Below are 13,344 nucleotides of genomic sequence, written 5' to 3' on the forward strand. Positions count from 1 at the left end.
CTCCCTATAAGTGAGCTTTCTATGTTCTCTGGTCTTCCTCTCAAATTATTAAGCTAACAATTGTTTATTTGTTTATAACTCAAGGATTCTTAAGTTATAAAATAGTATTTGTTTTTCTTAAAAAAAAAACACAATAGTTCTCTTTGAATATTTGACCAAGTCTGATCACCTCAAGGACTTCTATAAACATGTTTCTTTTGTTTTGTACATTTACTGTGTATTTATGTATTTGGTGGAGGGACGGATTGTACCTTACACTATAGTTGGCGTGCATGTGGAGGTCAGAAGTCAACTTGCAGGAGTCAGTTTCTCTCCTACTGTGCAGGTCCTAGAGATCAAACTCAGGTCATCAGGCTTGGCCTCAGGTGCCCTTACCTAAGCCATCTCTTCAGTCATCTTTTCAAAAAATTCAGAAATGTTCTCCAAAGTTAAGCCTAGCATAAGTTGCTTCCATTTTGCCCCTTCCCTCTGTGTACTCTGCAGTCAGTCCTAGAGCCATTCCATCTTCTGTTCCACCATAAACAGGCAGATCAGTAAGAATGCTGTGGACTGTCACAAAAGCATTTCTCTGTTGCACCCTGAAATGAAATGTTCATCTCATTTCTTTAGTATTGGTTCTTTTTCTTAGATTTCATACATTTGTCTTTTGTGGTTTATGCTAACATCTTAATGGAACACCTAAGGGAGAAGTAAAATTTTTACTTTTATTTTTAAATAGTTATACATCCATACAAAGTTGCAAATGTAACAGAGAGATCATCTTCCTACAGGGATTACAACTTAAGCAGTATAGTATCAAAACAAAGAAATTGACAGTAAAATAGTGTCTGGCCTTGTATAGGTGTATCATGTGTGGGTGTGTAACCAGAACAAAGTTAAGATCTAGTAGCCCCCCCCCCTTTTTGGGAGGGAGATAATTTTCAGTTAGCTCTTATTCCTGTATTTCTGTTTGTTCGTATGTATATGCATATCTGTGATAACACTGGTTTGCTTTTGGGTTTTTGGAACAACTGTTAAGCATGAACTTGTGCTCATGCACGTGGGCTGGAGTATGTATGTGGGGGTGCGAGGACAGCTTTAGGTTCTTTTTCTTTCCCTCTGGTGGATCCTCAGGCTTGGGGGAGTGAACCCTTACCTGCCAAGCCATCTTAGCAGCCTGATTTTGTTTTGTAAGCTAAGGACTCACTATGTAGCCAGAGGTGGCAGCAATCTTCCTGCTCTGCTTCCCACGTGCTGAGGTGGCAGATGTGCCATCATGTTTGGCTGATAACATTTATCTATTCAGGCACAGTGAGAACGTAGCACTAAGAGTTGCTACTAATAATAGTTACAACAAGATGATATATTGAAAGTTATATGAATATTTTCCTTCTCTCAAAGACCTTATTGTCCTTTCATCCTTGTCCCTATACAAAGCACGCTGTGGTTACTGTTTGTCTTTCCTAAATTGCTACTGTCTCTACTCTTGCACCTTAGGGTCATTATTAAGTAAAATGTGGGGACTTAAGCATAAGCCCTGACACACCACATCACAATCACTACTACTAAATGGCTAATGAGCAGGTAGCATATACAGTATGGATCTACCAGACAAAGGGATGATTCCCATCCACAGCAGGGCAGACTGAGACAATCTGCTGTCTTATACTGCTCAGAGGAGCACACAATTTAAAACTTAAGAATTAGTGTCTGTGATTGTTCATTAAGATTTTTGAATTAAGACTGACCATGGGCAAATGAAAGAATCCTCAGAAAATAAAGCCACAAATAAATGGTGCCTACTGCACTGACTGCCCAGAATTCCATTACCAGAAAGGAGGAAGGCCTTCAGGCTGCCCTTTATCTCATGATCCACTTAGCCACTAGTCTAATGTAGTAGTTATAGTTTTATAACACATCGTGTGAATCCACCTCTTTTAATTTATTGATACTATGTTTTGTAGCCTAAGATGGAGTTTATCTTGGTAATGTTCTATAAAACCTTGAAGAAATGTATGTTCTTCTGTTGTATGGAATGTTCTTTAACTGTCCAGGTGTATTTTATCACATTGTGATTTGTGTTATATCCGATATTGTTGTTTATGATGTTGCTGAGACTATTCTCTTGCTAATTTTCTGCTTGCTTCTATCTGTTACTGAGAGGGATACTGAAATGTCTGGATATAATTGTGAATTTGTCTCATTCATATCTATCAGAGTTTTTTCTTTTCATATTTTGAAGCTTTGCTATTTAGCAAATTTAAGATTGCTTCCTTGACTTCTCTGTAAGTTGACCCTTTTGTCACCATATAGTGCCCCTTCTCTGACCCTGGTAATTTTGTTTGCTATGAAGTCTTTCTAATGGTTCCCCATTCTTTTTGGTTAATGTTTGCATGATACATCTTTTTCCATTGTTCTGCTTCCAAGCAACCTCGATTATTATATGAGTTTCTTGCAGGAAGCAAATATTTGAGTCATGGGTTTTTTGTTTTTGTTTGTTTTTCAGGGGTGGGCCTGATAGAGAAAGCCTCTTGTAGCCAAGATGGCCTTGAATTTACCATGTAGCTCTGATGGACTCACAGTGATCATCCCCCTGTCTCAGCCTTCTCAGTGCTGAAATTACTGGCATGCACTGCTATTCCCAGTGTAGGTCATGGTTTTTCATATCTACTCTGTCATCTCTGTCTTTTAGCTGGCAGTTTTAGCCACTTTCATGTCATTATGAATGTGGTAAAGTCTAAGTCGGCCATTTTATTTCTCTTTCCTGTTTGTCCTTTTTTCCCCTCTTCGTTTCTACTTTCCTTCCTTCCAGCTCGGAAAAATACAGCCTGTGCAAAGACACACCTCTCCTCTTCTGCTTGCTTGCTTTTTCTGTGTTTTGGTGGGTTTCTTGGCCAATTTTTTTAAGGCTCTAGCTTCTTTTCATATGTATTTTCTTTCTTTTTTGTCAGTGTATGTGAGTGTGTGTGTATGACTCTCATTCTACTGGTATAGATATCTCACCATTTCAGTAAAATGTAGAAACCATATCTAATTTTTAAAAAAGATTTATTTATTTATTATATGTAACTACAATGTAGCTGTCTTCAGACACTTTGACTCCTCTCTCTGGCTCTGCTTTCTCTGGCCCAAAGATTTATTATACATAAGTACACCGTAGCTCTCTCCAGAAGAGGGCATCAGACCTCATTACGGATGATTGTGAGCCACCATGTGGTTGCTGGGATTTGACTTCAGGACCTTCAGAAGAGCAGTCGGTGCTCTTACCCGCTGAGCACTGACTCAGCCCCCCATATCTCCTTTTAAAGGCTTTTTCCCTTTACTTTTATTCTGTGTATGTCTTGCCTATATGTATGCCTGCTGTGCACCTTGTGCATGAAGTGCCCAGGGAGGCTAGGAAAGGCCATTGGATTCTCCAAGTTACTGCTGGTTGTGAGCTGCCATGCTGATACTTGCTTGAGTCCTCTGGAAGAGCTACCATTCCTCTTAGCCACTGTATTAGTCAGGGTTCTCTAGAGTCACAGAACTTATGGGTAGTCTCTATATAGTAAAGGAATTTATTGATGACTTACAGTCTGCAGCCCAATTCCCAACAATGGTTCAGTCGCAGCTGTGAATGGAAGTCCAAGGATCTAGCAGTTACTCAGACCCACACAGTAAGCAGGCAAAAAGGAGCAAGAGCAAGACTCCCTTCTTCCAATGTCCTTATATTGTCTCCAGCAGAAGGTGTAGCCCAGATTAAAGGTGTGTTCCACCACACCTTTAATCCCAGATGACCTTGAACTCGGAGATCTCCCTGTCTTAATCTTCTGAAATCCATAGCCACTATGCCTCAAGATCTCCATACCAAGATCCAGATCAGAAACTTGTACCTCCCAGCCTCCAGATTAGGGTCACTAGTGAGCCTTCCAATTCTGGATTGTAGTTCATTCCAGATATAGTCAAGTTGACAACCAGGAAGAGCCACTACCACCACTAAGCACATATCTCTAACCCTAAGTCCTTTAACGTCCACTTAACTGTTTGTTGGCTGACACTTTACTGTAGCTGTCTGTATGCAGAATCTAAATTGACATTTTTCTTTATGACTTTGAAGACATGACTCCATTATCGTCTACTTTCTAAGGATGCTAATTAGTGGTGTGTTCTTTCTTTGTGTAGGACTAGTCTTTATTTCAGAAATCTTTTGTTTTGTTTTGTTTTTGGCTTTTGGATACAAGGTTTCTCTGTATAGCCCTGGCTAGCCTGGAACTCTGAAACCCAGGCTGGCCTCGAATTCTAAGAGATCCACCTGCCTCTGCCTCCCAAATGCTGGGGCTAAAGGCCTGCGCCACCATCGCCGGAGCTTCAGAAGTCTTGTAAATAGTTCTCTCTGTTCATCCCCAGTGGTCTGGAATGCCTAGCACTCTACCAACTAAATTGCACCCCTAGTCTCCTAATGTACCCTTTTGTGGGTTTTACAGTCATCCATTGGGCATTCCTACAGAGCGGCCTTTTAGTTTAAACTTGTATCTGTCCTGTGATTCATTGTGTTTGTTTGGTTTCATTATTTTGCAGTGCTCTGTTTTGTGAATTCAGGGTCCTGTACTTACATACGAGGCAAGTGCCCTACCATTGAGCATATACCCCCAATTTATTGCATTTATTTTTTATTCCTTAAGGTTAATTATAGTGTTTTAGTGTTTTCTTCTATTGCCTAACATGTCCCCATATGTTTCTGTATGTTATGCTCTGTATTTCAAGGAGAGGTTTTTCTGCAAATGTTGGACTATCTGTGATTGTCTGCTTATATATAAGGCACTGAAGTTGCTGACCTGTGGGGTGGCGTCCAGTGGTCTCAGGTGGTAAGAGTTGTAGCTACCTGTCCCATTCTTGCCTGGTTGTTGTCGGAAGGGAGAATGTCCGACAGCCTAGTTATAGACATCTGCCTCTTCTTAAGTGCCCGTTAAGTCTCGTTCAGTTTCTCTAGAGAACAGTTCAGACTCCTAAGGGGTTATCATTGACCCTTAGACCTCTGGCTGTGTCCCCTCCCTTCGTCCCTCCCACAGTCTAACCCCTGCAGTTTTCCAGATCACCCCTGCCCCCGGGTCTGTTCTTGCCTCATTTCTACTTTGCATTCTGCCTCTGTGCCATCAATGCTGTGTTTCCTCCAGGTTTCATACATCAAGTTCCTTTAAGTGTCTGTCTGTCTGTCAGCTCTCAAATATATTTGAGTGCTTTTGTCTGTGAGTCGCTTGTCATCCTTTCTTCCTTTGGTCTTTGTACTTGCATTGTAGTTATGGATGGCTTTTGGCTTTATCCTAAATGGAGTTTCTGGGATTTTATTCTCTTGTTGATTTCTGGTGATTCTTAATAAAAGAAGGGTCATACATAGCTTTTAAAAATTAAGTTTGGAGTCCAGCAAGGTGATTCAGTGGCTAAAAAGCACTTAATGTGCAAACCTGACAACTTTAGTTTGATCCTCACAGTACACATATGGGCACCATGGAACATACACTTATGTGTTCACACACAACCACATACACAAACAAAATAAGTGCCGATAAATTTTAAAGATATTGTGTCTATGATGTGTGTCTGGCCGTGTGCACGGAATGGTGCAGGTTTGGAGGTCAGAAGACTTGGTGGACTCAGTTCTTTCCTCCCAAGTTTATGTGCTTTCAGGGACCAAACTCGGGTTGCCAGGCAAGGCAAGTCCCTTTACCCACTCAGGGGCTCACTGACTCAAATAGCTTATTTTTTAAATGTTTATTGTCTTAGTCAGGGTTTCTATTCCTGCACAAACATCATGACCAAGAAGCAAATTGGGGAGGAAAGGGTTTATTCAGCTTACACTTCCATACTGCTGTTCATCACCAAGGAAGTCAGGACTGGAACTCAAGCAGGTCAGGAAGCAGGAGCTGATGCAGAGGCCATGGAGGGATGTTCTTTACTGGCTTGCTTCCCTTGGCTTGCTCAGCTTGCTTTTTTATAGAACCAAGACTACCAGCCCAGAGATGGCACCACCCACACGAGGCCTTTCCCCCTTGATCACTAATTGAGAAAATACCTTACAGTTGTATCTCATGGAGGCATTTCCTCAACTGAAGCTCCTTTCTCTGTGATAACTCCAGCTGTGTCAAGTTGACACAAAACTAGCCAGTACATTTATATATGTCAGAGAGCACGGGACATGGTGTGCGTGTGGAAACGAGGGGTTGGTTTCACTCCTAGTGTTTGGGTTCCAGGGATCAAACTCCTGCTGTCACGCTTGTTGCCAGACAGCTTTACCCACTGAGTCATCTCCCCTATGGTCCCCAAATGACCATTTTTTAAAACTGAAAACATGTTAGATCTTTTTTTTTTTTTTTTGCAGAGAGTGGGGTTTGAGACAGAATTTCTCTGTGTAATCTTGGCTGTCCTGGACTTCAATCCATAGACTGGAACTCAGACTCCACCTGCCTCTGCCTCTCTGCCTTTCTGCCTCTCTGCCTCTCTGCCTTTCTGCCTCTCTGCCTCTCTCCCTCTGCCTCCGAACTGCTGGTTTAAAGGCATCCACCACCAACGTGTTGGATCTTACACTCATTGATGAGAGAGGCATTTGTTTTCTCAGTGAAGTATTTTTTTTCTCTGAACTTTTAGCTTCTGTATTATTTTATTTTTTATTTTGGTGTTAACATTTATACTGACAAAATAATTAAAAGAAAAGAACAAATCATAAGATTTTTTTTCTCCCAATGGAAATATCACCTATTTTGTATTAACAATTTTAGGCTCATTTTTCATGTCCCTCATTAAAATTAAAAATCTACAGCAAATGAGAGTAAGTATGATTGGAAAACTTTATCAGCTTGAGAGTGGGGTATATATGTACATGATACATATGCATATATGATACATACATTTATGTATACACACACATACATAATATATGGTTTTTTATATAAAACAGAGCTGGACCTATATCCTAATTATCTAATTGTCTCTGATAATTCAGGATAATATTTTTGCAGATTATTTTGACTGTTTTTCTCCCTCCGTTTCTCCTTTCCCCCATCACTCCCATTCCCACGTGCAGAAACCTCTTCTGTTTCCCCTTCCCAGGGGACCCAGGCGTCCCCTCCTCCTTACCTGACCTCTCTGGGCAGTGGACGTAGTTTGTCTATTCTTTGCAAGCTGTTCTTCCCCGTTACCTGCTTTTCTCTGTATGCTGCCTAGCTTGGCCTCTGTCTTGCTCTACAGCTACAGCTAGAATATAAATCTTTCCGCCTCACTTCCTAACCACATGAGCTTATAGTGTTCTTTCTGGAAGGACCAAGGGTGAAATTACTGAGAAATACTAAAGTCTCATCTTTTTCTTCCCCAAGGTTCTTTTAGAGCAAGATATATTTCATAAATCCTTGATGGCTTGTTGTTTGGAAATTGTGCTCTTTGCATATAGCTCACCCCGTACTTTCCCGTGGATTATTGAAGTTCTCGATTTGCAGCCATTTTATTTTTATAAGGTAAGGTGATTGCAAAGTTCTGTTCTGGTATGTATTCACATAAGCACTTATCTCAATGCTGAAGAAACACTGTTGCAATGTTTAGAAAATATTTCTGGAAGTATTCTCGTAGTAATTATTCCTCTTGGGGTGTAGACAAAGACAAAAGGAAGGAGGAGGAAATTGAGTTCTTTTCAAGTTACTGACTTGCAAATGTGAGCTGGCACTCAGTACTGAGCCTCGCATGCTCCTCTCCCTAGGCCTCACTTCCTTTAGCACAGACCCAGATAGCACTGGGTTTCAAAGTTACTCGCTCCAGAGGCTTTAGGCCCTCTCCCTGTGCTAGAGTCATTAACTAACCGGAATTTTACTTTTTTTTTTTTTTTTTTTTTTTTTAAGAAAACACATACAGTCACTTTTAAATAGTTCATTCTATTCTTTTGAGATATTGGAGAGGGGAGGTGGATTAAAAAGAAAGAAGACGGGAAGTTAGGACTAGGCCACTACCACTCTTGGACTTTTCCCCTGTTTATACCCATTGGATCACAGGCCTGAGGCAGGAGGATCACAGCCATGCCTATAATCCTGCACTCAGAGGTGGAGGCAGGGGGATCACAGCCATGCCTATAATCCTGCACTCAGAGGTGGAGGCAGGGGGATCACAGCCATGCCTGTAATCCTGCACTCAAAGGTGGAGGCAGGGGGATCAGAGGTTCGTCTTCCCTATCCAGAAGGTCACAGCCAGCCTCCGCTACCTGAGGTCCTGCCTCAAAAACCAAAACAAGAAGACGTGAAAGATGTGTATAGTTTTATTTTACCTTATTCTTTTACTAGTTAATTATCTTGGTCTAGGAATAGAACACAGGACCTTGCACATCGTAGATAAGGACTTTTCTGCTGATATATAGCTCGAGTATGTGGTAATATTTTCCCCTTTTTTTGTTTTCATGTGTCTGTGTGATATGTATGAATGCATGTAGACTCACTCACATGTGTGTAGGTGCACATGTATGTTTGGGCATGAGCGTGTGGAAACCTAAAGTTGATGTTAGGGATCTTGCTTAACTGTTCTCATCGTATCCTTTGAGGCAGGGTCTCTTAATGAAACCCAGACCAGCCAATATAGCCAGTCTTGTGGCCAGCCTTCTCCAGAGATTGCTGGCCTCTGCCTTCCGAGGCTGGAGCTAGAGGCAGGCCTTGGAAGTTACTGCCTCTGATAGTCTCTGGACGTGACATGCACTCTGGGGATCTGAACTCTTGCTTGTGTAGAAAGCATTTTTAACTGTTGGCCAGCCCTGTATGTGGTCATCTTGTTAGTGTTCACTTGATATTACTCAGAGGCCTGCTCTTTTCTAGAGGGAGAAAGAGGGGCAGTGGATCTGGGGGTGGGGAAGAGGCAGGAACTGGAAGGAGGGAGGCTGCAGTTGGGATATATTGCATGAGAGAAGAATAAAGAGACTTAAAAGCATCTTTATTTAAATTTATAACACACAGATTCTAGTCGTCCACAGAATTATGGCTCCAGTGGGATTCTTTGTGGCAGTATAGTGAGCCATTCATGTCTGTGTGCCCAGAGCAGTGATTGCTTATTAGTCTGAACTCACTGCTGTTTCTATGTTCTTCTCTTCAGGTTATTGAGGTGGTGATCCGCTCAGAGGAGGGCCTTTCCAGAGACATGGTGAAACATCTGAACAGCATTGAAGAACAGATTTTGGAGAGTTTGGCTTGGACTAATAATTCTGCACTGTGGGAGGCTCTGCATTCTTCTGCAAACAGAGTCCCTTCCTGTGAAGAAGTAAGCCAGGGCTAGACAAAGAGAATAAGTTTTGTTTTTCGAGAGAGGGTTTCTTTGTGTAGCCTTGGATGTTATGAACGATGCTCTACACAAGTTCAAGCCAGATATGTCCTAGCACTGACAGGGGGGAAATGGAAGGAGTCCCACCCACCCCAAATGATCAGATTATCTGCAGATGATGACTATTGCCAAGGGAAAATCAGTTTTCCCCACGGGAGTCTCATTGTATATCAGCTACATTTCAGGGTAGGCCCCATGCCCAGCCGTAGTTGGTTAACACAAAACTCATTGGTATTTTTATAGACTGTTTCATTTTGCTTTGTTTTACTGGTCTTTTACATGTTCATTTTTGTTTTCGTGTGTGCGTGCGCTTGTGTGGCTGTGTGTCTCTTGTTTGATTTAAGAAAAGAAAGATCTTGAATGAGTAGGAAGGTGGAAAGGGTCCGAGAGGAATTGGAGGAGGGGAAAACTTGATCAGAATATATTGTATGAAAAAATTTTTTTCAATAAAAAAGGAATGATGTTGCTATGACCATTCATGCACGAGGACTTGTATACATGTTTTTGTTTTTCTTGGGTATCTGTCTGTGGTATTTTATCTGTGCTATTGTTTTCTGTAGGTTATATTCCCCAATAACTTTGAAATAGGAAATGGAGGAAATGTGCAAGGCCATCTCCCCATGATGCCAATGTCTCCAATAATACATCCAAGAGTCAAGGAAGTTCGCACTGACAGTGGGAGCCTTCGAAAGGGTAGGTGTGACGTTGATGGAGCACTGGGGGGGACAGATGCAGACCAGTTTGTTTGTTTGTTTGTTTTAAGATTTATTTATTTATTCCGTACACAACATTCTGCCTCCATGTATGTCTGGAAACCAGAAGAGGGCACCACCACCACCGTATCTCATTACAGATGGTTGTGAGCCACCATGTGGTTGCTGGGAATTGACCTCAGGACCTCTGGAAGAGCAGTCAGTGCTCTGAACCGCTGAGCCATCGCTCCAGTACCCGATCAGTTTCTTAAGAAAATAGTTTCTAACTCCTTAGAAGCATAAAACATTTAATTTCTTCAAGATTTGACAAGCTCAGTGCTTTCACCCATACTCAATGTGACCTATTATACCCCTTCTTTGTATTAAAAGCAGTTCTGTGCTGAGCTTGGTGGCACAGGCCTTTAATCTCACCATTCTAGAGGCAGAGGCATACAGATTTCTAAGTTTGAGGCCAGCCTGGTCTACATTGTGAATTCCAGGTCAGACAGAGCTACAGAGAAAGACCGTTTCTGTGTGGAGAGGAAGAAAAAAAGAGGAAAGAAAAGAAAGAAAAAGGCTTGTGGCTCAGTGAATTTTTCACCAATCCTGTCAGCCTGAGTGTGACTCCCCAGGACCCACATGCTGGGGTACAGAACCAACTCTCTGGTTATTCTCTGACCCCCACCGGTGCACCATGGCTTGCCATTCTCCTCCAAACTAAATAAATTAAAATCTAATTTAAAAAATTAACCTCCACCACTGAGCTACATCTCCTAAAAGACTTATTTACACTCTTAAAAATTGTACCTTTTGAGCTTTAATAATGGGAAGATTTTAGTGCAGTCTTGTTTTTTATTGTGTTGTACCTTCTGACACACTTAACTCTTGAATTACGAATCCCTTGGAATTTGTTCTGTTTGTTTTGGGTTTGAGAGAGCTTCTCTATGTAAGCCAGGCTGGCCACAGACTTTTGGCCCTCCATCCTCCATCCTCCGCCTCCTGAGTGCTTGAGTTCCAGGTGTACGCTTTGCCTTCTTCAATTCCAAGAATGGTCAAAACCTTTGCTGTTGCACTGTTGCTTTGCAAATACTGGAAAAACTCTGGTAAACACTCAGTTCAATGAACGTACAAATAAATAGCTGATCCATCCACCGTTTGCCAGGGCAAAAGAAGATGCCCTGCTATAAATAACATAAGGCAGCAAGCACCATCTAAGTTACTCTGTGTGAATTTTTAATTTATATCAGTGGGCTGGGGATCAAACCCAAAGCTTCAAGCCATGCTAAGCAAGTGCTCTCATAAGAGAAGGTATTTCAGGGAGTCTACAGATGACGTCATGGCTGGGACCCAGTTCTCTCCTAGAACCACCACCTTTGAGCATTCCTGTTCACTCCAAAGGCTTTCTTGGTTTTCTTAGATTCAAGGCACTCAAGTAGACTCTGGGAGCTACAAGAATCTACTTGTTTACTGAGGACTAAAGTCAGGGCTGCTTTTGTAATATCCAGAATCATTCAAAGAGTTTTATTTAGCCACAGCTGCTTCCCCATCTCACATTACACATCATTGCCAGAGTAATTTTTATTACCTATACTTTAAAAGTAGACTGACTGATCACCTACTTAAAGTAAAACTAGGTACTGAGGCCGGGCAGTGGTGGCGCAAACCTTTAATCCCAGCACTCGGGAGGCAGAGGCAGGTGGATTTCTGAGTTCGAGGCCAGCCTGGTCTACAGAGTGAGTTCCAGGACAGCCAGGGCTACACAGAAAAACCCTGTCTCAGAAAACCAAACCAAACAAACAAACAACCTAGGTATTGAGATGCCTTCACTTTAATGTGGTGGGTACTGTCGTTCAGTGGTCGAGTGCTTGCCTAACATGCACAGAACAAAAAAGAACAGCAGCAGCAGAGCACATGCTGTGCTTGTGAGGTTGGCTCAGGACAGTGGTAAAACATTGTGAACAACGATGCAGAATTGAATGTCTCTAGAAATATGTGACGAGCTGGGCGTGCTGCTGCATGACTTAATCCCAGCACTTCGGAGGAAGAGGAAGGTGAGTTTAAAGTCAGCCTGTTCTGGTCTACATAATATTCCAGGCCAGCCATGACTACATAATGAGACCCTGTCTCAAAAACTAAAGTAAAATAAAGCCAGACATATGTAACTTACATTACAGTTTTTGTAGAAGCTCACAACTAATGGTTCTCCTTGAGTCAAAGGAAACAGTGGGCTTGAACCTCTGAACAGTGATGGAGCTGGGGAGAGCTTGCTGACCCTTGGAAGACAAAAGTCCATTTTTGTTGTTGTATGACAGACAGAAGTTACTAATGGCCCTCTTAGGTTTCTATTGCTGTGATAAAGCAACTTGGGGAAGAAACAGTTTGTTTCAACTTGTAATTCCACATCACTGTACACCTCCAAGAGAAGTCAGAGCAGGACCTCAAGTAGGGCAGGAACCTGGAGGCAGGGGAGATTTAGAGGTAATGAGGAGCGCTGTCTTGCTCACTCTACTTTCTTATAGTGCCCAGGACGGCCAGACAACGGGCATCATGGGCCACAGTGAAGTAAGCCCATCTCAGTCATTAGTCAAGAACATTCACTATAGGCTTGCCCACAGGCCAGACTGGTGGGAACATTTTCTCAGTTGAAGTTCTGTCTTCCCAGATGACTCAAGTTTGTGTCGAATTGACATAAAACCAGCCCAAAGCATTTAATTACCATTCATTGCTCATCTCTGCATATGACCTAGTATCTATCTATGTGACTATCCTGGAAAGCTTTTTGAATGTTTTAACAGCTCTCTTATACCAACTGGAAAGTTAAAAATGTTGCCAGAGAGCCAGCATGGTAGTATATGCCTTTGATCCCAACATTCAGGAGGCCAAGGCATGAGGATCTCTGGGTTCAAGGCCACTCTGGTCTACAGAGAGAGTTTGTTCCAGGACAGCCAGGGCTACACAGAAAAACACTGTCTCAAAGAAACAAAAACAAAAAACAGAGAGAGAGAGATGAATGTGAAAATGAGAATGTTATTGGATGGAACAGGGCCCCCAATGGAGGAGCTAGAGAAAATACCCAAGGAGCTAAAGGGGTCGGCAACCCTATAGGAGGATTAACAGTATGAACTAATCACTACCCCCAGAGCTGTGTCTCTAGTTGCATATGTAGCAGAGGATGGCCTAGGCAGCCATCAATGGGAGAAGAGGCCCTTAGTCTTGTGAAGATCATATGCCCCAGTACAGGGGAATGCCAGGGCCAGGAAGTGGGAGTGGGTAGATTGGGGAGCAGGGCCGGGGGAGGGTATAGGGGACTTTCAGGATAGCATTTAAAATGTAAATGAAGAAAATATCTAATAAA

The 13,344-nt window shown here is 42.2% G+C and overlaps 1 protein-coding gene across 1 annotated transcript in view; it reads left to right on the forward strand.

Annotated features, from left to right (window-relative positions):
• Positions 1-13,344, forward strand: part of Rbl1 (RB transcriptional corepressor like 1) — a 59,312-nt gene that overhangs the window by 20,788 nt on the left and 25,180 nt on the right. Inside the window, exons 12-14 of the mRNA XM_021183601.2 lie at positions 7,326-7,463; positions 9,073-9,237; positions 9,858-9,990. Of these exons, the coding sequence (XP_021039260.1) occupies positions 7,326-7,463; positions 9,073-9,237; positions 9,858-9,990 (436 nt within the window). The remainder of the gene's footprint in view (positions 1-7,325; positions 7,464-9,072; positions 9,238-9,857; positions 9,991-13,344) is intronic.

The sequence above is a fragment of the Mus caroli genome, unplaced genomic scaffold (genome assembly GCF_978045245.1).
Source record: "Mus caroli unplaced genomic scaffold, Mus_caroli_1 scaffold_2, whole genome shotgun sequence".
NCBI lineage: Eukaryota > Metazoa > Chordata > Mammalia > Rodentia > Muridae > Mus > Mus caroli.